The sequence below is a fragment of the Leptonotus elevatus genome, chromosome 18 (assembly GCF_054856555.1).
Source record: "Leptonotus elevatus isolate MCC_2025b chromosome 18, RoL_Lele_1.0, whole genome shotgun sequence".
Lineage (NCBI taxonomy): Eukaryota > Metazoa > Chordata > Actinopteri > Syngnathiformes > Syngnathidae > Leptonotus > Leptonotus elevatus.
Genome location: NC_141256.1, coordinates 3,577,745 through 3,602,318, shown reverse-complemented (window position 1 = coordinate 3,602,318; position 24,574 = coordinate 3,577,745). Strand labels below are relative to the sequence as shown.

General features: G+C 36.4%; 1 protein-coding gene across 3 annotated transcripts in view; it reads left to right on the top strand.

The window, feature by feature from the left end:
* cnih3 (cornichon family AMPA receptor auxiliary protein 3) overlaps positions 1-24,195 on the top strand; it is an 85,995-nt gene extending 61,800 nt beyond the window's left edge. The window contains exons 4-8 of one of the 3 annotated variants that reach the window (XR_015090899.1): positions 4,482-4,594; positions 13,583-13,729; positions 14,163-14,218; positions 15,425-15,484; positions 22,126-24,195. Coding sequence is in view for 2 of the 3 variants with exons in the window: in XM_086061438.1 (XP_085917564.1) it covers positions 4,482-4,594; positions 13,583-13,729; positions 14,163-14,190 (288 nt within the window). In the remaining variant the exon portion in view is untranslated. The remainder of the gene's footprint in view (positions 1-4,481; positions 4,595-13,582; positions 13,730-14,162; positions 14,219-15,424; positions 15,485-22,125) is intronic. The other 2 variants (XM_086061438.1, XM_086061439.1) reach the window with 2 other exon arrangements.
* The last annotated feature ends 379 nt before the right edge of the window (positions 24,196-24,574 follow it).

The window sequence follows — 24,574 nt, the reverse complement described above, 5'->3', positions numbered from 1 at the left end:
AACTGGCTGGGCCATTTGCCTTGCGCTGGTTCCGCATTGTTACATTGGAAATATGTCGCCAGAAAAGCTCAGCTTGCATTCGGTCTGACCGGCAACCGCAGCAGTAGCCTAGTAAGATTATTCTTAGACACGGAAGACGAAATGGTTCTAGTTCCAGTTTGACAAAAACACGCCTGCTAGCGATTAGATGCAGATGAGAATGAGAATTCAAAATTATTGTATGAATCCCTATGACAACTGCGTGATTGACATACACATGGCCCAAACAATTAGCTTGCTGACTGGGGAAAAAAACAAAAAAACATTGAGGCTGGGAAATCCACCGGGACTTATGACACAAGGCTCAAAATGGGACTGTCCCGGTTAAACGGTGACATCTGGTCATCCTAGTCTTCTTCTTTTCTTGCTCCTCAGTTCTGCAAGGTGTCAAGTCAATTTCTCCAATAGGAATGTCATCATGTCAGGCATTCAATGTAAGACAGTTAAGTTCAAAGAGGAAAATCTAGACATACAGTATAAGACTATTATAAATATTGGACGCAACCATGTTCATGTTCAAGTGGAGCATTGCTGTTTATGGTTGCTGTGACTTCTGCTTCACCGCATGTTTTTTTACGCTGTTCTTGCTGCAGTGGCTCGATTAGCAAAGCAAACACAGCTGCAACAAAACAAACCACTGACAAGACTCTGATTTGACACTTTTATAATAATTCTATCAGTATTTTAACTCCACTATGGCCTCAAATGCTAAATTTAAGGTCAGTATCATGGGTAAATCATACACTTCAGCAATGACCAGTATGTGAGAACAGTATTTTCCTCCATTTCTCCTTTGGTGATTCTTCAAAATCAGCTTCAAATTCAGCAATATTGCCTTGCTGCGGACAGCACACTCCCCTCTCGTCCAACTTTCCTCCTTTCCATCACAACCTGTTCTTCTAGGTGATTTATCTCAAAAGGATCATCTAATATTTACCGGCTGTTAGGGGTGTGAATTGCGTAATACCTGGCGATTCGATCCGTATCAGGATTCATAGGTCACGATTCGATGCCTATTAATCCCGATACAAATCTATAAATTGATTATTGTGATTTTTTTTTTTTACTTAAGAAAATACTAATCAGTAAACTTGTACATGTACACTGCAAGATTCGTATGAAAATGTATTTATTTATCTGAAACTTCAGGCTTATAACTGAGCCACTGTATGGAACAAACAGGTTGCAGTCTGTTTCATGTTTGAACAGCACTGAAATAAAATATTAAAGCTTAATGCTCCATTAATATTATATTCTTCTATGCTTAAAGTGTGAACCCTAACCCTAAGTAAGATGTTTTGTTGAATAATTCCATCAAAAAATTATGTTAAAATATCTATTCGTCCACATATTGAATCGATTCGAGAATTGTGCACTGTAATATCGCGATATACTGCCCCATTAGATTTTTTTTAACACCCCAACTGGCTGTACTGGTATTTGGACCCCAAGGATCAATCTTCAGTCTCAAAGTGTTTGTTCCATTTCCTTCCATGTTAGCTAGATATTGGACATTGCAAAAATATTTGCTACTAGATTAATGAATAAAATAAAGCAGTAATATGCAATACAGTGGACCCCCACTATTCACAGGGGATAGAAACCAGGCGAATCCGGGAATGCCGAAAATCACGTATAATTGATGGCCATAGAAATAAATGCATTGAAAAAAATATGGTTTTTTTTAATCTCCAAAGTCGTTAAAAAAAATCCACAGAAAATTGGGGCTTTTTTTAGTAGCTCTAACTAACCTCATTGAATAGTTTTTCATCATTGTCATATAAGCAGAACTCTGCAGGTCACAATTCTCTAAATAAGGCACATATCATACACAATGTGATTTGCATTGTACATTACTTATTTTAAGTACAACTTTTAAAAGCATTTACAAACAAAAGAACTAATGACATCTAAAATCAAAGTACAATTAAAGGTAACTTAACTAAAACTTGTTCAGATCCATAGCTAATGGTTTATTTATTTTGAAAAGTGTCGTCTGATGCTGAAAGCTAGCATGCATTTAATCATTTCATTGAAATTATAATGCATTTCCTGATATGGTAGTCAGTTGGTATACATGTATAACCAACCCTTAGCATAATGGCCATGGATACATTTGCAATGTACAGTCGGCAATGGGATTTGAACCGGCAACCTCCTGATTACTAGACAATGCACTTTAAAAAGTGTGCCATTGAGCAGTATTAGGCAGTTGGTCATGATGAGCAGTTGTATGTATGGAAATGGGCATGGAAAGTGGGACTTTGAAAAATTTCAATGTCTGTCACATTAAAAATGAATGGAGAAAAGTTTATATTTAACGTTAAATTGTGCGAATACTGTAAATAATGTGGAATCTTATTATATATTTACCCTGGGAAGCGTGAAAGTATTAATGTGGGAGTTACACGGCAAAAAAGTATTGAGAATAAAAATCACAATAACATAAGCATTCCCACAATTACTAGGGCTGTTAAAATTGAAGCATTAACTCTGGAGATTAATTTAAAGACTTTAAAGCATTAAAAAAATCCACTCAGTTAACTCAGTTTTACATTTTTATTTACGGCCTATAACCTGCAGCCAAGCGTAGACACTGGCACGAAGATGGACTAACACAGACTAAGTAGTTTTTCTTTCAGTTTTACTTGTTTGATGCTTGTTGGAAAAATTTCAAGTAATTTGAGCACTTTACACAGCCAAATTCAAATAGCATATTAAACTAATATGCTATAGTTGTACGTCAAAATAACCTGCTCGAGTTCCCTCGTAAATCAACCTTTCTAATTAAAAACTAAAAGCAAAAGTAGAAAGTGTGATTAATCATGATGCATCACAGAAAACTGTGTGATAAATTAGTTAAAAACAATTTAATCGCTTCACAGCACTAAAAATGAATACATCACAAACAATGTGTGTTTGTTTTTTAATGAGCTTTTTGTTCATATGGGGAGTGGAAAAGTGTTTTAGCACTCATCCATGCATGCTATATTACGGGGGTCATGGTGGATGGTGGGTGGGGGGGGGGGCGGTAATGGATAAATTTAGGTTTAGTCTTAACAGCATTTTTCTTATGTTGTTTGCTGATGAGGCGCTTTTCTGAAGAAATGTGCCCATGTGCTTTTATAAAGGTGTGCAGCCATTTGATATGAATAATGCATCCAGAACACAACCTCCTAATGGCAGCAGACATCTTGAAAGTCTAACTGTTTTATTTGAAGCACTCAAATAAATAAATATGTGTGTATTAGTCATAAAGCAACAGTAATGTGTTTTAATGTCTGATGCTTTTTAGGACCCTTTTTGTTTTCACGTGATTGATTCACAGAATAGAAAATTGTCATTAATTGCATTCAGTTTTAAGGCGAAATGCTAAATCGGGATGCATAGGTCTTCCTTTAAAATGAACTGTCATTGGGTTTTTTACAGAAATGTTATGCATCAAAAGTACAAGTGGTACTTGGTATCGGTGAGGTCAGTACTAATGCTGTACTGATATGAGTCTGAAAAAAATTGTTATTGGACAATCCTTTACTACTCTGTATTAAAAGTAAAACTAAAAGAAAGAAATATCAACACAGCCGTCGCTAGTGACCCCTCTAAAATATTTATTTCAGGCCACGGCCTTCACGGATTTGGTTGACTGAATGATTTTTGTCATTGCATTTGACATTTTATAAATCTTAAGCCATGATACAAATGTTTGGGTAACTTTTTAAGACTAAAGGACAAGGATTGTTAATTTTAAGTTTGGAGGGATTTTGGATATGACTGAATCAACTGAAGCTAACTAAATAGGGCTCACCAACACTGAAATTTACCTGAAGCACAACAAGTCATGTGGAGGACTACTTCTTTGATAATTATAATTCATATAATGAAAAAGTGTGCGTCACTGTTTTCGCATGTGGCTAGCATATCAGCCATGCAGTCTGGTTCAGGCCCTCCTGTGTCAAGTCAACATGTTCTCCCAGCGCTTGTGTTGTTTTTTTCTGGGTACTCCGCTGCCCTCCCACATTGCTCTTAGTCGTGAATGTGCGCGGCAGTGCGTGAGTCATTGTTTGTCTATATGTGTCCTGTGATTGGTTGGTGACCAAATGCTTCAAGTGGAAGGTTATGATGCTCAACAACCTGAAGTCATACGGGTGAAGCTTTATCACTACACAATGGAGCAGTGTGATGGTCATATTTTCACAGTTTTCGATGTTTCAGAAAACATTATGGATTTTTTTATTTAAAAAAAGCTTAACCTAATCTGTTTTATTTGGAGATGGGATTATTATTTTTTTTAACCACAATGCCAACCGTGGCTGTCTTAAAATGGTGCATACTGTACGTTATTATATCATATGCTCACAAACTGATTTACTGCTTTGGAGTGGGAGTTCTGTGACTCATTATGCTTTTCCTGTGCATCTATCTCTGTCTGTCTTATCTTTTAGTTGGTGCTACCAGAATACTCGATCCATGTGCTCTTCTGTATCATGTTCCTGTGTGCCCAAGAATGGCTGACAGTGGGCCTCAACATCCCCCTGCTCTTCTACAACACATGGAGGTGAATACCGTCGTCACAAATATTGTCCTTGTGAATGAGGGTGTGTCACTAATTTTAAACAGCTAAACTAAAGTTTAAGGGGCAGATGGTGTACACAGCTGCCCGAAATTAAGAGCATGTTTAATAATTTGATTAAAAAAATTATTTCTGTGTTTCTTCATTTTTTTTCCTTTTCTTAAACGACTATTTTGCACTTTTGGGGGTGGTTTGTAGTAACTGGTGAAAACAGACTTCTAACATTAAATAATAATTTTAAAAAATCCAATGGCAAAAAAAAAAACCTGTAAAAATAAATAAATAGAGTCATTATTTTATTTATTTATTTACCAACAAGAATGGCCTTCCATACTAATACACCAATTTGCAGAAACTCTTTGACTCCTGGAGCTCGCCAAGCAGGCTCTCCACAACCATGAACAGGATAAGCTATACAGTATATAATGGATAGATGATCTTTTTACTACTATTAAAATTGTTATTCATTCATGAATTACAGTTAAAGAGTATAAACAAAAATGTAAATAAAAGAAACAAAAAACAAACAAGAATTATTTATACATGACAATAACAATGATGCATCTAGGTGACATGGAGCAGCAAAGAAATGCAAAGGCGATATGCCAGGGAAAAAATAATTGTCAACCTTAGATTCGGATGATATACAAATCAGAGTTATATACAAACATCAATTTATGACTTTACATTTATTTTTTGCGGAATCATTTCTTCAAGAGACTAAACTGCCACCATTACTCACTTTTAACTGTTCAGGCAGTGATTTTTTGTTTAATTTTAATATTATTAAGCAGAAGTTATCAAGTTATCTGTTTATTAAAAACCACGAAACATTTTTTTAAACACATTCTCACCTTTGAAATAAATGAGAATGGGTAATAAACATTGAGTGGCTTTATGTTTTTAAATGTAAAGTTGAATTTTGGATTGCATATTGGCAGCTAATTTTTTTTTATCCCTTTACAGTATATTTAATGTATTTTAATGTTTTGTGTTTTTTTTCTTTTTGTGTGGAACGCGTACATGAATGTTTATCAGCGCTATTTTAAAGAACTGTTTTTCCCTCCACAATGCATTTCAATGGGCATCAATCGGGGTTATGTAATAACCCTGGAAGCGTTCAGCTAAACAGAATGACTCACTTCCGGCGCTTCACTCAGCCTCGGTGGTAAACGTAGAAGACCTGGAAAATTATGGTTGGCCAATTCCGGACTGCGTATGGAACTTTCCTTTCAAACGCCGGACCGCGTTTTTTAAAATATAAATGCGGATATGCGTTGTATGATCATATTGGCAGCCATACTAACAAAACCCCATATTTCAATGCTGCTCAGTCGACGGACAACCGACACGGTCATTTTTGGCAAGTCCCATAGCGATCGTGTGTAAAAAAAAAAGAAGTGCTATTCTCCAGGTCTCCGATGTTTACTGCCGAGCGCCGGAAGTGAGTTGTCCGGTTAGCTGAACGCTTCCGGGGTGAGTGCATAACCCCCCATATACGCAATGGTTGCGATCCCAATAACAGGGGTTGACTATACTAGTAAAAAATAATAATAATACATTGGATTTATATAGCGCTTTTCTAGACACTAGACGTTTTACAATGGAATGGATACATTATTCATGCACTCAAACATTCACACTGTGGTGTTGGTAAGTTACTTAAGTAGCAACAGCTGCCCTGGGGCATGCTGACGGAAGCGTGGCTGCCAGTGTACGCCTACGGCCCCTCCGTCCACCACCAAACATTCGCACCTTTCATACATCAGTGTGAGTAGGCAATGTGTGTGAAGTGCCTTGCCCAAGGACACGACACATGACTTGGTGAGAGCGGGGATCAAAAAGCCGATCTTCTGGTTACTGAACGACCATCTCTACACCCTGAGCCACAGCCGCCACAAAATCTACCGTGAACATAATTTAAAACACTAAAACATAGCACATATAGTCTAACAATCACATTTTGTGTCAAGCATTTGGCAGCAAGCTAGTCAGTACTAGCTAGCTAAATTGTCGCTCCTTCGAGTCAAATCTTAGAAAACTAAAATCAGTCATTTGTTAACCAAAAGCTCCTCAACACTGCCTGAGAGTTCTATTAAAGTACAATCAAAGAAAAAAAAAGAAAAAAATGGACTGCAGTAACCTACACACCTATTCACCGGAGAACGCAGTGAGAAACATTCACACAAAAGAAATGTAAAAAAAAAAAAATTGTTTAGACACACATTCGTAACAGTAATATACTGTAAATGCTGAATGTAAATTACTGAATGTCAAGCAAAGGTTTCATTAGTTTAACTCATTCACTCCCAGCCATTTTCACTGAAGCAACCCCCTTTGCTCCCGGCTGTTATACTGGATTTTAACTGATTTTGCAAGGCCCACAGAATATTGTGTTAAATTGCTATAAAAACATGGAACCTACCAAAAGAATGATTAAAGTCTCTTCTTTCATCAGGAAAAAAAGTACATTTCTATCTGTTTCCATTTTGCAGCAATTAGCATAAGAATATAGCGTTTCATCATTATTCACAAATCATTTTAAAACAGTGGGAAAAATGGTCCCTGGTTGATCTCTTATACTCTGCTGCCACCTTACTGGCCGTTTTTGTAATAACTACCATTGCTTCAAGCATTCTGTTCAGTTCTGAGGCTGCATCAAAGCCTTCAAAACTTGTTCATGTGAATGCACAGAAGCTAAACTATTCTTTCTATCTCAGTGTTTCAAATATATATTACATTTCTGGGGGGCCAGGAGGCATCAAGAGGAAATTGGGTCACCATTAATTCTTTTTTCTCCGTCATTATGACTGTTTTTCCCGTCAGTGTTATCCCGATGCAGACCGCCAGCAACCTGATGGGTCTGAGCTCAGCTGGTTGTTGTTGTAAAGGAGAGGGGAGTCAGGGAGAGAAAACACATCTTGCTCTTTCATTAATTGGAGACTGTGCCAGATGCCTCCTGGCTACAGATGCTGCTTCCCATGCAGCTGAGATGAGAAGACAAGAAACGGGGGAGGGAGAGTAAGGCAGAGCTGGAGAGGAGAAGGAGGAGCAGCTGGAGGCTTGGACGATGTGGCAGAAGAGAAAGCATGTGAGTGATAGCTCATCTAGACAAGGTGATTCAGTGGAGAGTGGCAGTGATGGAGAGCCAAATACACACATCTCCAGATGGGAGTGTGAGTGCAGCGGCATCTTCTTGTGATATTCGCATGCCTCCTGGGTTGACGCCGATTGCCAAAGTTGAATTTTAGTCATCAGAAGGATTAGCAGCCAATCAAAGCAGATGGAACCTGACACCAATTTCATTTTAGCTCCTGAATTGAAAGATTATGATATCACATTGTCACTGGTTTATTAACGCTTCGTTTACACTACATGATTTGAACCAGTTCTGTTTTCTGTTTTTCTTTATACGTATTGTCAGGTTCAGTCGACCTAGAACATTTAATAAACAACAGACAAGGAAGGAAGACAAGAGACTTAGATATTTTTTTTGCCCGCTAGGAGAATGGACAGAGATGTGCACAGATTACAATCTCCTACCTGCTCTGTAGCACATTCTGTCGACCCCTCTCTTTTCATTTATTTTAAGGCGGTCCGTGGTTACACAGTGGTAGCTGCTCTAAAGGTTAGGGGAATACACAGCAGCACCCATTACGGATATGAGTCATTGTGCAGATAATAATAGGCATGTCTTTCTTCTATGGGGAGAGATTTGTCTCAAAAATATTCACACAAATACATTTGTGATTTTCCCATGTGTTTTTCAAATCCCCCCAAATTTTCTTGATTTTCACGTGTTTATCAGATCTACAAATGTATCCGCGATTTTCACATGTCTTTTTTAATTTTGTGTGTGCATTTTCCATGACTTTTTCTTGCGAGATGTCGAAAGTGCGTTTGTGGATCGTTGTGCACACGCATTTATTTTTGAGACAAACATCACGCTGTTTCGAGATATTCACACACAGCAACCCTCAGATATTCACGTGTCTAAGGCCCGTTCCTCCGCCGTCCACGGAGAGGCAGTGTTACTGCCTCCATTAAACGGGAACAAACCGTTTCTGTTTCTTATTTAAAATTGGACATTGAAAAACAGAAATTGAGTCTTTATCTGATCTGTCATTATGTGTTTATTTTGCACAAATCGGGAAACAAAATGCGTCCTTAGTTTGTTTCCCTTGAGCTTGTTTTGCTTTCACTCGAAAGACACTCTTCTTCTGCTGTTACATTTTCTTCTTCTATGCCAATAAAGCAGAAGCGGCCCACTGATCTGGATATAACTGTAGTTTGTGGCGGGGTGGTCACTATTTTTTAATAAGTAGACGGCACGGTATTTGCTGCTTTGAAAACCCCCTTTTTCTTTAATCGCCCAGTTCATTAGACTCCGGTATTAGATTTGGCAGAGGCATCTTTTGTTGAATTACAATTATAATTCTTTAATTAAAAAAATATACAAGTTTCCTCCTGTAAATATCATTATGGATGTAATTTATACATGTATTTAAGGCAAGTTGTGTAATGTCTCAAGTCCTATTGTTTATGTTTAACAAATTTAAAACATCATAAATCATGCCGTTCTTGAGAGGCGTAACGGCAGCCTCGCGACTTCAAAAGTCTTGGCCTATCGGCTATCCAGTAATATATACAGATCAGTGCAGCGGCCAAAGAGCAACGAGCCGTCTTCCGTTTCTCGTTTAAAAATGGAAATTTAAAAATGGAAATCGAGCCGTCATCTCATCTTCTATTATGTGTTAATCTTCCAAAATTCGGGAAACAAAATGCAACCTTAATTTGTTTCCCTCAAGTTTGTATTAGCTTCACTCGAAAGACACTCTTCAGGAAACAAACTAAGGTTGCATTTTGTTTCCCAACTTGTGCAAAATAAACACATAATGGAAGGTCAGATAAAGACTCGATTTCTGTTTTTCAATGTCCAATTCTAAACGAGAAACATAAACCGTTTGTTCCCGTTCAATGCAGACAGTAATACTGCATCCTCATGGACGGCGAAGGAACGGGCCTTAGACACATGTGAATATCTGGGAGCTTGTGTGTGAATATCTCGAAACAGCGTGATGTTTGTCTCAAAAATAAATGCGCGTGCAAAACGATCCACAAACGCACTTTCGACAACTCGCAAACAAAAGTCATGGAAAAATTTAAAAAAAGACATGTGAAAATCGCGGATACATTTGTGGATCTGAAAAACATGTGAAAATCAAGAAAATGTTTGTGGATTTGAAAAACACGTGAAAATCACAGATGTATTTGTGGATCTCATGTGTGTACATTTATTCCAACATTTATACTGGGGATGCACCGAAATGAAAATGTTTGGACCTCCTGCCTGGCATTTGGAAACTCAGCATCCTTCTGCCAATATACTCACTATCTCTCCTCTGGACATGTCCAAACCATCTCCGTCTATAATTGCTTTTATTATAATTAATTAAAATTATAATATTATTATAAAATATTTATTTAGCACAATATGAACTGAAATGTGCCCACACCGCAGACATGTTGGCTAATGGTACATTAAACAGCAAAGGAGGTATGAGCATTTTCTGGTGGTGCGATTGCACTTTATAGTCAATGTAGTTCGCACAGGTGGGCACGGATGCGCGCGGCGGGACAAGGTGCAGCGCACTTAAAATACGCACATTCAGATATCCACCATCGTTTAAAAATAAATTAAATACATTTGTTCGCACCAGCTAATCGGCTTCGGGAATGAACTGCAAAGTCACACAGCATCCTGTACAGGTCTGTAGCCACCCTGAGATAGCGGTAAGTGTTTCCGTGTTGATAGCAATAGTGCTAGCATTAGCTAAAGTATTTAGCATGGCCACCGGGATGCCGGTGAAAAAGTGGAAGCGTTCAAGAGGCTCTTATTTAAAAAATAAAAAATAAAAAAAGGAAGGCGCTGCAGGAGAAAGAGTGGCTCACATGTACTGCAGTACACGGCAGTTCTGTCTTTTTTCAACCTGCTTAAATGTTGTACACCAAGCTAGTCGACGCCCCTCTCCTCCAGTGTATGCAATGACCCCAGGGGCGGCTGCAATCGACCAGTGCAAACTCACACGTAAAAAGCCAGCGAGAAGCGCAGCGGACACTCACCCCCGCGTTCGTTGTTTAATTGAAACAGACGCTTGCTTGCAGCGTTTTTTTCTTTGCGTCACCACAACATCCTATTTCAGCCATTTTCTTTCGGGTTTAATTTTATTTCAGCCGAATGTCGAAAATGGCAAAGATATGAATTTTCGGCCAAACATTTTGGGTGGCCAAATATTCGGTGCATCACTAATTTATACACACAAGTTACCTTATATATTTATCAAGTGAAGTTAAAGTTGATAATCACACGGTTACCTGGCAGCTTGTCGGGTTTGGCAACCAGTTTTGTAGCCGACTCATGCAACTGGTTTTGTTTTCACAAAAAAATACAAAGAAAAAAGTTCCTAAGTTTTCAGCGTTAAGTGAGACCACGCCGGCCACTGCGGCACCACCAAGCCATACCAAAACAGTATATGCAGTATTTAGTTTAACAATATTACTCATCTATAGTTTTAGTTTCATACGTACCTGTGGCTAGAAGTCAAAGCAGAGAGATTCTCTGCACTGTAAAAAAATAAAAATAAAAATTGTAAAAAAGTTGATTGAACTCAAAATTTCAAGGCAACAAACCTTGCTAAAATTTGAAATTAAGTAATTCAACAAAAAAATTTCAAGTTTTGCTTTTGTGAAAAATTGGCTTTCCCGCATTTCAGAGCAAATAAATAAGAGTTAGTAATTGTCTCTTGTATTGTCCCCCAACCTGAGGCGTGGAGTCACAAAACAAAAAATATTTTCCTGAGCCAAATTTTAAATATAAGATAGAAGATATATAAATAAAAAATACTCTGCAAATAGTTTTGGAGCACACATCCGCCTCTTCTATGACAATCATGCCATGTTTTATGGTTCATTAAAAAATAAAAACACCATACAGTATGTTTCATGTAGAGCCTTAAAACTTGACATATGATCAGTGCTCATTCGTTTGGCGTGTGGCAAAGCCGAAGAATCGCTGACTGTAATTTTTCTCCACGGTTTACTTCAGTTGCATTCAGCCGTGTCGCTCGGTGTGTGGCATGCCTTAGATCAGGGGTTTCAAACGTATGGCCCGCATACCGGAACCGGCCCGTCAGGTTGTCCAATCTGGCTCCAGAACACAAACTGCAGTTTTTCACTACAATTAGCTGTCTTTGCTAGTTTTGTCCACTCGGGCACACACTGATGACCACTTAAAAGAGGAATTAACAATATATATATAATTAATTTATTTATTTATTTTAATAGTCTTTACAGGGTGTGCTGATTATTGAATATTGTATTTTTGAAATAGAGTTAAGCAGTAAAATCCACCCGTTTTTATCCATCTCACGGGGCAGCAATTTTGTCATTTACAGTCAAGTGAAAATGACATCCCAATTGCTCAGGGAATGACCAATCACTGCTCACCTGCTTTCTGAGTTTGGTCCTGTGATGTTTGCAAACTGAGTCGTGATTTGTCGTTACCTGAGCCATGAGCAACAGTGATGTAATTTTCAGTCGACAGCATGTGGAAAAATGGAGATGGATTAAAAAAAGTTGGATTTTCTTATGAATTCATATTCCACAAAGCAATATTAATCAGAGTGCTGTGTTTAGACTAGTGAAGGCGCATAGAACATATTATTGTAAAGAATTTTGGGGGGTTGACTTCCTCTTTAAATGACATTCTGAAATTTGCCTGTTACTCAGGATTTAAAGCACAGATTTTTTACTCATTTTTGTTAAGAAATTTCAGACTACCCTCTTTATAATAAATTGATATATTTTCAGTATGTACTTGTATTTATTTGCACAAACAGAAAAAGGGAAATACTGTGATCTGTTGTTATTTATAGATTGTTGGGCCACTGACATACTGGTCCTACCCACTTGGGCTAAATTTTTGGTGGAAGGGGCCCCTGAATTAAAATTATTTTGTCGCCCCTGCCTTAGAAGATGATCTGTATGTTTTGTTTGTCAATGATACATTCCTATTATGGACTGTACTGCTTGGGTCATTCTAGTTTTTTAATCGTAGCTCTTAATTAAGACTCACTAGAATGGAGAATCTCCAGGAAACCTCCCATGATGCCACCAAAATAATTCTGCTATTAATATTCCACATTAGTTAAAGTGTAAAATTACACTCTTTGTGAAGGAGAATACACTTCTTCTGCTTTTAACTTTAAGTATACAGTACTCCCACCATTACCAGAATTGAGTTCAAAATAGACATGAACATTCATAACATTAATTTATCAGTCAATTCCATTTTTAAAAAAGTGTCTCCATTATTCATATTGTTGTTTTGATCTTATATCTTATCTTCTCTATTTCATGAGTATAATATTTTTTTCAAATTAAAATCCTGGCGTATATGAGCTGACACATGCATTGCACGGATAATCCATTAGAGGGCAGTATCACCCAGCCAAATGCTTTTCCAGCGACCTTGCAAGATCATACCAACTGAGAAAGGACAGACACTTATAATTATTAATAGCGGAAAATGTTATTTCTGATTTTTGGAAATACTAATATGTTTGATATGTCTGTTTATTATAATATTTTTGACAGTTATGAATGTGTGAATTTAAAGCATTGTGACCTGATGTATCAAATATGACACAAATCAAAAGGCATAAGTGGAAGTTGAGTTTAAATTTCTTGTTTGTTTGTTCGTTCAAAAGGACCAATAACAACTCTATTTACAAAGAATCTGAATTTTCCCTCACAAAAAAATCAGAATTTTCTTTCATATATTTCATGGTTCAGGCTTTATAGGGTTCATCTTTATCATTTACTTGCCAGCATGAATTCCATCCCTCAGGCATCACCCCATGCCGATGTGTGGAACAGGTCAACTACCCGTGGTGTGTTGTTTGCCCTCTGCGGTAGGTACTTCCATTCCCCAACGGATACCAAGGAGTTGATCTACGACCCAGCTTCGGTCATGAACGGCGACACGCTCAAGTTCTGCCTGAAGGAGGCCTGGTGCAAGCTGTCCTTCTTTGTCATGTCCTTCTTCTACTATCTCTACTGGTGAGCATTCAGCATACAGTGTGGGAGCCGTAGATGTATCACAGGTCAAACGGTCGATTATAATAACTGCAGGTAATATACGAGGATAAAATACAGAAGGAGGCTACATCAGGCCTACCATTTATTCCAACATTTCAAGGTCCGGCCAAGCAGCATGAGTGCAACTCACTGAATAAAGTAACCATTTCTCTAGCAGTCACATGCAAGTTCAGGTCTGCTAAAATAGTTAGGGTGTACATTTAGGCTTGTTGTCGCTAATGCATGTGATGTTGAGAGAATTTGATTCTTTACTTCATTGACAAGCACTTGAAGAATTTATATATTTTTTTAAAATGTTGATTGAAATGTGTTGCTCTTGTCAATTTGTTCTTGTCTGATGTTGCTGATAATAATCACTACGGATCTTGTTCCATGTGTCATGTGGGGGCTGCAGTGTGTGGAACCTGGATATATCCCTCTAATAGGTCTTACAAATGGGAACACTTAAAGGTACCATCCTTACATTTTTAACCGTATATTTATATACTGTATTTATTCTTTTGAATGGCAATGCAGTCATGTTAATCACCATAGTTGTAAATGTTTTATTTACTTGCCAATAAATACTTCTGATATAATAAATATTCACTGGCCATAACATTAGATACCCCATCCATCAAAAAATGAGAACAATTCAAAAATATAAATGTCTATGCTCTCATTTCATTGTGTAAGTGTACCTAACGTTGTGACCAGTAAGTGCATATGTGTGGCTTCTAGCTGTACAGTGGTTATGTGATTTTTACAGCGCCATGTTAGGAGTGTAGATTTTTGAATACTTTTAGCTCTGTGCTAAATATATATTTTTATTTTTATTTATTTTTTTGCTCTTGTATGTGTTTGATAATGTAGTACTTTTAAATTAACGTTGTAGGTATTGAAGTTTTGAAAAATAATGTGGTAGAGTTTTAAGCCCCGATGAAGGATGTTGTCACAACATCTTGACCTTTTACTTGTTTTTTTGTACGCCAACATGTGTAAAATACAGCATATTCACTCTTCTTAGTCAAAATGAAGGTGATATCTTTGGGATTTAGAATGCCAGGGTTTGGTTTTCCCCACCATTTTTTTAAACATTGATATTAAGAGAAAAGAAAAGTTATACTTGAACTAAAAACTAAAATTTTGACTCCCATTACTTTGGCAGACTCCCTCCTGGCATGTGTGCGTGCGTGCGTGCGTGCGTGCGTGCGTGCGTGTGTGAATATATATATATATATATATGTGTGTGTGTGTGTGTGTGGGTGTGTGTGTGTGTGTGTGTATATGTTTCATTTATTTATTTTTTATTTCGTAGTTTTTGGTTCTCCATAGGAATTAATTCAGGGTCTACTTAGTCATATATTGCATTCATTTTTATGGGATTTATTTTATTTTTTGCCTAGCTGTCACACAAAAAAATGCAAATTTCTTCTTTCTCAAAAATATTCAAGTGCTTAACTTCTTACAAAGGCAAGTTCAAAGAAAACGATGCAGACTAAGTTGACTAACATTATGACGCAAAGCCGTGGTAAACATAGGTTTTGTGTTGCAGTATTTATGCAGCCATAATTAGATAAAATTGGGTAATTATATTTCTGAGCTTCTGGTTGGCTTGCTGTAAACATTCACTTTGACTTGAACCACTTGGCTTACCTCTGTTAATCTATCCTTTAGCTATACTGGACGTACTTGCTGTTTTAAAAGACCGCTGGCAGCAACAAAAGCAGCAGTGAGGTATCTTCAAGAAGTGCTGGGTGATGGTCATTTCACTTCCAATCCTGATTTTTTTATTTATTTTTAATTCTGCAAACCAACAACAAAAATGGCTACCTAATAAAAATCTTTGATTCAACCTTAACTTTATTACCAAACATTTTACATTTTTTGACAGAAAATTATTCAAATTTATTTCAGCAACAATGTCAAATGTCAAATCACATCAGTATTAAAAGCTGATTGAACTGGATGTGAAGTCAGCCTGAAACCTGGACTTTGTGGCTCGTTTTCTTGGTACACCAATCCTCGCTGTAGTACCTGCATTTGTGTCCAATTCACAATGTGTCTACGATACTTCACTTGCACGCACTGATGAATTTGTACGACTCACTTTCACAAGTGTTAAACTCACATCCTGACAATATACGTACAAGTAGATCCTCAGTTTAAGACGGAATGCCATTTCTACAACACTGACATTACTGACCGATTTTGTACATCGCACAAGCACTTAATTCTTATGTTAAGACACTAGCAGTGTCAATCTTAGGTTAGCTTAGCATTTAGCATGGCTTCTTCCTACGTTTTTTCTCGTCATGCCTTTGTGAGAATGACACTTAGAAGTGTAGCTTATTCGCCACCATAAAGGCGATGATTAATGATTTAGGAGTGATCCTGTTTAGGTAGTAGTAGCCATCCAAAGCTCATTGCTTGCTAGCTAGCTGCATCATAATTAGCACAGCACTTTCCTTGACCTTGACCTGAAAGCTTTTTGGAACAGTCTCCGCGGGTTGGAATATCTTTTTAAAAAATAAAATAATAATTGATTCTCAGTTTTGTTATTTAGTGTGTTTTGATGAGGCACAAAATGCAAATTTTGCATTGAATTGGAATTTATTTATTTAAAAGGGACAATGCACAGTAAAGGACAGCCTAAGATAAGAGTCATTAAAATCACAAATCAATTTCCAACAATATACAATAATTTTATACAGAGTACATCTCCTGTACAGTTGATAGTGCTAACTAATCTCTCTCATTCAACGAGAACTTCGGCCACTGTTTCAGTTTTTTGCTGAAGACACTTTAATTCATCTCCAATTTAAGTTCAGTGCGGACACAGTCCCCACTTATTTATAAATGTATTTGTAAACTGTGATGCAAAGCTGCTTATTTTGAGCCTTGTAATATTAAAAAGAAAATTGACGACAGTTTACCAAGGCAGCACACCAGACCAGGTGCAGCAGAATGGCCATTCAATTGATGCAGTGTGACAAATGTTGTTTATTATTTTAATTCTATTGAATTATTTCATGACTGTATGCTTTCATAATGTACAATATTATGGAGCCCTATTTTTCTTGACCATTTTCAACAATTTAGAATCTAGAATTAAATTGATAACTTCATTATTTTTCCTGTACAATTAACCTTTAAAAACACATGTTGTCACTTGCAGTTGACTGAAAATGATATCACAGGTGCTCAGAGCTCAATTAATCATGGTTCACCTGTTTTCTGGGTTTGTTCATGTGGCGTTAGCCAACTAAGCCATGATTGGTCATTACCTGACCTGAGAACAAGTGATGTCATTTTCAGTCGACAGCTATAGGCAAATTGTGTTTATAAAGGTATTAATTGTACCTGGAAAATTATTAAGTTAGCAAATTATTTCTAGATAAAATATTAAATTCTTATTGCTGAAAATGGCTGAATGAGTCAAGTATCCCTTTAAAATACACTTTAAAATATTTTGGGGGGAAAGGCTGAAATGGATTAATGACTTTTCCATTCATTTCAATTGGAAAAGATGATTTGAAATGTGAGTGTAGTCCTGAAACAAATTAAACTCATAACTCAAAGCACAATGTCGTAGTTTACTATTAAAAATCAGCAAATATATCAGAAGCAGACTCTCTGACATTGTCTCCATTGGGGAATTCATATGTGACTTGTAAAATAGTAGTAGGTAGTTCAATCATAAAAAGACAAAATCAAGACCAGGCCCGCCCGTACCACTTTGACTTTGATCAACAGGAACAAAAATGGAAGAATTTACAGTCTATCATTTTATCTTCTTTATTTTTTCAATTTGGTGAATTACACTGTGTCTCGCTGCTTTGAAGTCGTAGTATTTATTCATTAACGTTGCAGTTAGTCTCAGTGGCGCACTGCACCGTCCGTCACACTACCAAGTCATGCTGTAGTGAACCAAATTAAATTGTAACTTTATTGTAAGTAAGCATACTAATTTCAGATAAAATGTATGTAATTTATGTTTAGAATATGAAAAGATGTTTTATTTTATTAATTTTTTTAAACAGTAGAGCATTGTATGTAGCTACATTACCTCGTGAAAAGAAAAAAGCTTGAGCAAACAGAAATGTATCTTAACTCATCACGTTACTTACCTTTTCCTTTTTCCACTAATGTGTTGTTTCTGTCACAGGAATGTGTTGCTCTTCACTCACTAATGCACTTCCCTTCCCTGCAACATCTTTTTCTCTCGCCGGTCTGTTTTATATGTAATGCATGCATGTTGTCTTGATGCTGTTCTAATTTGTTTTTCAGATGTGGGCATTTATGGGACCATTGGGATGAATATTTTTAATACACTTGCTCTTTCCCCTGGCATACAAATCTGTGTTTTATAGATTCACAACACACACACACACACACACACACACACAAATCACCTTTGGCTCATTTACTTGACAGATGTGTAAAGCTAATGGGGCATGAAATGAGCGACATCTGTCACTTCATCATGCAGCAGCCAAGAAATTATTTCACATGGCATAATTATATGTTTGTCTAGTTTATTTTATCTACATGGACTAAGCCGGAAGTCAAAACAACAATAACCAAATGTCAGTTAAAGATTTTTTATTTTATTTTTAAGTATGGGATATGAGTTGTGGCAACAAACATCAACAGGTATAACCAGTATTTACTATTTTAATATATATTTTTAATATTATAACAGTTGTTTAAAAGTAATGAATCCTCTACTTTGGACTGTCAAAATATTCGTACCTCGGAGTTTGAAAACAATTCGTTCCTGTGAAGTGTTCAAAGTCCAAACATTTTTCCCCATAGGAAATAACGTAAATGCAATTAATCTGTTCCCAAGCTCCAAAAACAGAATATTCCTATTTTAATTTCTATTTATGTAAAAAATATATATATATATTAACTTGGTTGAAATTTTCTTTGAGCATATGTTTTTGAACAACTTTTCAGATTCCCAAAATGTTTATTTTGTATTATTTTTTATTAAACTATTTTACACTCTACATTTTTGTTTTAAAATTATAACTAAAAGTTCAAGGAGGCCCGAGGGTCATAAACATGTCTTAAAAAGTTAAATGAAAACTTAAACAAGTAAATAGCTCCCTATTGTTTTCTATAGTAAATACATTTCAAAATATCTGAAATGTTAATATTTTCACTTATCTTAGTTTTAATTTCAAACAAAAACAGAAGTTGCAAAGGTTTTCCAGAGTCAGCAGCAACCCTCTTATAAAGTTAACTAAAAATGTAAATGAATGGGTGCCTGACGTTAACAGTTTAAAATTGAACTATCAATTGTCTGCTTTTTCAAAAATAGGCCAATGCCAATTTTCGTCAAAATGCTGAATATCAGTGCAGATAATCGGCGTGGCCGATAATCTGTCTATCCCTTTTTTTGTCACACAGGCAGAAGAATTAGATGACATGTTGCCTTTGAATGCCACCATGACTTGATTGGGTTGAATGAAATGTGTGAGGATTTACAATGTGCACGAGTGGTCATTGTATTACGTGTGCGCAGACATTTGAGATCTGAACCAGATTATATCCTACGTTGGCAACATTTCTCAGCTTTTGTCTGTCACAAACACCACATCCAAAGCGTTCGAAATAAAGATGTACATACTGTACTTAGATGCTGGATTGAGCGCTGAGAGGATGATGATGAAGGTGTGTTAAGTCTTAGTTTGGCGAAACAGTCGCTAGCCAAAGCAGACAGCTATGCTCGCAATCCATCATCAATCACCACAAATCTAACATGGCTGCTGAGTTTTGATTCTCAGTGATTTACTGTATATCAATTTAGCAAGTAATAATTGCAATGCATATTTACCGTTTGGAATTCATGATTTCACCAATTTGCTTTTTTTTTTCAACCTATTATTCGCTGAAAAACTAATTGATTCACAATTCACTATTTTCAGCGGAAAAAATGTCAAAATAATTTGTGGATTCTTGTGGCAAAATACTGTCTGCAGTATGTATGAAATGTATTGTATTGCGGTGTCTTTTAAATGTATCGTTAAATCAAACTAGTCTTTAAGCTCGTTCATCCAGTGATTTCACAACCCAAAGCAGAGCTGGCCCATCTCAGATTTCAGGTTCCAGCTCCTTCACCATGATCAACGTTAATATTCCGAGAAAAAACCTCACAAATTTACAAGAAAAATCTCATATATTTGCGACATTACAAACTAGCAAATTTGTGGCAAAAAAACACAAATTTACAGATTTGTGACATTAAATAGTGGCGAATTCACGAGAGGAAAAAAAAATCACTATTTTACGAGAAATAAACTCGCAGATTTGTGACATTAAATAGTGGCGACCTTACGAGAAAATAAACTCACAAATCACGAGAAATAAACTTGTAGATTGTAACATTATAAAGTGGCAAATTTGCGGGAAAAATTCTCACAAATTTACGAGAAATACACTACTCGGTTGTTTGTGCAATACTTTTCGAGTTTATTTCTCATGAATTTATGAGGTTTTTCTCTCGCAAATTTGACACTTTCTAATATCACCGATCTCCAAGTTTATTTCTCGTAAATATGTGAGTTTTTTTTCTGTGAATATTACAACCCCAAAAAATTTGTATATATAAAAAATATGTATATATATTTATACGTGGCCCTACTACGCCACGTAGTAGGGCGTAGTTTATGAGTGAACTTGAGTGAATATTAAAGAAAGTGTCGTGAGCTCCCAAAAGCACCAAGGATGAGCACTGACTCATTAGTTAGCTCTTTGCTGATCTGTTCTTGTCAATTCACAGCTCATGAAGACAAGTGTTAAATCCACAATCTGTGACTTTTTATTTTCATTTTATTGTACGCTGTATTGAGGGATGAATGCACACATCACTTTGCAGGTTATTGGTGTGGACATTCTAGCTCCATTACATGCTTCTGTGTTATTATTTTTGCTTTTCAACTGCAGCTTTTATGTATAATGACAGAATAAAACAACATGAAGGATTTTGTTTTGAGGTAAAGGCAAAATCTTACACACAAAACAGAGAACTATGAATGTATTTTGTTTTTATTTTGTTGATGCAGATAATAGTGCCTATTCCAAAGTCAGGAGATCCCAGCCAGGGTGGTATCTATAGTGGCACTAGCCTCAGCTCAATCGGGGCAACAGCTTATCCTTAACAGAATAAGATCTAAGCTTGATAACATCTACGGAAAAGTCCAAATGGATTTAGTGTTGAAAGCACAGCAGCTGGCCACATAGTTGCCCTTAGAAAGACTATAGAACCTATAAAGACCTGCAATCTCCCTGCAATCATGTCCTTTATTGATTTAAAAATAGATATATTGTTTATATTCGACCAACCAATAGAGGGAAAATGCTGAAAATCTTGAGAAAATGCACAACCAAACAGAACAACTGAAGACATTCGCAGAACATACTGTATATTTACAGAATTTAAGCATATTTGCAACCAAAAGATTGATAGAATTTAAAAGCAATAAAGGAAATAAATAAAAAATAGCTTTATGAAATGACTTTGACAGTACAAATTTTAAAGATGTTTATCAAAGGAATGGGTAAAAAAAAATACAACATCATTTTAAATGTGGATTTTAAAACTGATGGCAATTTATTCCATTTGTGTGTAGCATTACAGCTAAATGCTGCTTCACTATGTTTGCTTTTGAAACTTAACTGGTCTGCAGACCTTAGAGCTCTGCTCTGTTTATATAAGTAGTGTAAGAAATGCAAATTATTTTTGCAACTAAGACAATAATTAATAAATGAAAAATTTTAATGTTTTAAACATGTATTCAATTAACGCAGCAAATATTGTGAATCAAACTCGTTTGCTGCACTTCCTGCTCTGTGTCAAGGTTCAATTTACGAAATGTGTCAAACAAATTATCTACAAGCAAATGCCTGTTTAAATGTAATTAGCTTGGTACAGTTTGTTCTTGTTTTGGTTCTAAATGCAGCGATGTGATTCTGCGGCTGTTCAGTGGCGGAGCTACTTTCATCAGATCCAAGACCACAGCCCATCCTAAAATCCTGAAAGATCCTAATCTAGTTTTTATTTTTCAATAAAAAAACAAAACTTTTTTTTTTCCATGAAAAACACATATTGGTGGTTTATCAGTGTTGTTGTTGTTGTTGTTTTTTAAGAATTATATGAGAGCTTAATTTTTTTCCCATTATGTTTATAATGGGCATCAATGGGCAGATGTTCCTATCCAAGTGAAAAACGGGGGTCCACTGAATACACTGATACAAAAAGAACCATAATTGTTTTGTGCAGCAGTTTTTACGTGTTGATAATTTAACATACATACACAAATCATACTGTTCACTCACTTCTATTCCCTCTTCTTCGTCTTGTGTTTCAGTATGGTCTACTCCCTGGTTACCTCATAACTGACGTATCAACAAGTGAAGAGACAAAAAGCCTCTGGAAACACAAACTGCCATTTTTACAAGAGACGTAAAAGTATGCTTCTTTGCTGCTTCCCTTTCAACTCAAAAGCAAAGGGGCATATTGATGCTCGACTATACATACAAAAACTATTCACAGTTTGATTTGTCATGTGAACTCTCTCACATACACACGCAAACAAACACGCTCACAAGAGAGTTTCCTATGGAGTGGTGCAGTAACAGTATTTACTGTCGAGTAGCAGTGATGGTAGCGCACAGGATGAAAAGCACAGTAGCATTTGCACAGTTTGTCTCAGGCACAGCAGTACTGCCCGATCCAGCACAGCTCGTCCCGCTTCGGAACCTCACCGACCGTAGCAACAGTGAGTCAGAAATGGAGGATGCGTGGACCAATTGGATCACACTGCTAAAGGGAAGAAAACAAACATTTGGGGGAGCAGCACATACATTCATGATGACTTAGTGTGGTGGGCATTTTGATGTACTCTTTGTCAAAAGGCATTTCCAATGGAAACATGGAGCTACTGTATACAGCCTTGCCTTCTTCATGTTGTTTTAGTGTTGTTCTATAAGAAAATTTTCTAAAACTCCCATCTAAAAAGCAAACTTGATAGAAGTCTCATTCACACCAAACATTTGCACAAATCGTATATTTAATCTCACACAATGTTCGCAATATTTGGCTGCGTGTTCATGATCATGAGTGATAGTTGAGGCACACCTTTGACGGCTTATTCGGGCCATGTAAATATATATATATATATATATATATATATGTTTAGAGGGTGGGGGCAATATTACAAGAAAAAAACTAATACATTTCTAAAGATTTTATAAAGTGGCAAATTTGCAAGAAAAACACTTAGTGTACTACTCTGATGTTAGTGGCAATACTTTTCGGTCAGGTTTTCAAATAAGGAAATAGTACGGTAATTGCTTTAGCGGAGATTAACCATTCGCACTTTGAAGCGTTGGGTACTGCCAGCGACAGATGCCTCGCTTTGCAAAGTTCCACACCCCGAGGATCAAGCATTTAAGTTAGTTAAAATTTATATTTACTTGTGCATTTATGTTTCCAGAATTATTATTTACACATTCATAAAAAAAATTGTTTTTGTACAAGTAGCTAAATTGTATCAAATCTGCTGCTTTCCATCTTTCACTTGCATTTACCTAAAGTTTGCTAGCTTCTGATTGATTAGTGCTAGTCAGCTGATAGGGGATCAGGAAGTTTTGTCGCTCTAGCTGCCGTGTATGATGAGTAAAGTCTCAATTAAGAATGAATCCGTCTCCATCCAGCCTTTTATTTTGACAACCACCAACAAACCCTCACATTAGGCTATAGCTTAGTTTATGAGTTTTTTTTTCTCGCAAATTTGTGAGTTTGTATTCTCTGAATATTACCCCCCACCCCTGATTTTTATTTATTTTTTATATGTGGCCCAAATACGCTGTCGTACACACTGGTGAAGGTCTTCCAGTATATAAAATTTCAAACAGGGAAGCTACTGTATGTGACGATTTTCTAGTTCTATTTAATTAAACAAGGGACCAAAATGCTCTTTGGGTAATAATTTATTATGTCAAGTGTGAGATTTTATTGCATCCATGTTTACCGGAATGATTATTTCTTCCAATGTTTAGAATGATGAATGAAGCGCAAATGGACACTGTTGATTGGAATCGGTGACTCATTTGGAATCTAATAAAAGCAACTGTAGCAGCTGATGTAGGCGTCACCTCCACTGACACGAAATACACCACCTTATGCTTGCTATAACACACGATTCCCTTAAAGTAAGATATACTCAACAGGTCACATGGCAAAGATGTATTTTTGCATCCTCTATGTGTCCTAGTCCAAAGCACCTCTTGTTCCTATTCCCATCATCAACATGGAGTAGATTGGAAGTCTTGCAATTCCCCCCCTGTATTTTGTCTTATTCCAATTCTAGCATTTTATATCCTGACTGTGTATGTGATTTTAGATATTGTTTATGAAATAAACTATTTTAAAATTAATTAAACGTATCGGTAGTAATTGTGCATTTTACTGTCGATATAAAAATTTATCTGTGAAAGATATGTTCAAAATACTAAAATAAAAATCTGTGACCACACAGCCACAGTACCAAACACAAAAGAGAGGAAGGAAAAGTAAAGTGGAATACTTCTATGTGGTAAACATAACTGGTTTATTTTTCATTGGAACAAGGCTGAATCGCTTTCTCACCAGAGTGGAAAAGTTAAGAATTTTCTTCTTTGTGGTCTTAAGTTGATTTGGTCCACATTGAAGTTGTCCACACACACACACAAAAAAAAAGAAGAAGCAATTTCTTCCCATTCAGATCACCTGCAGAGTCCTTTTTGTGTTGATGATCATAACTGATCTTCAATAGT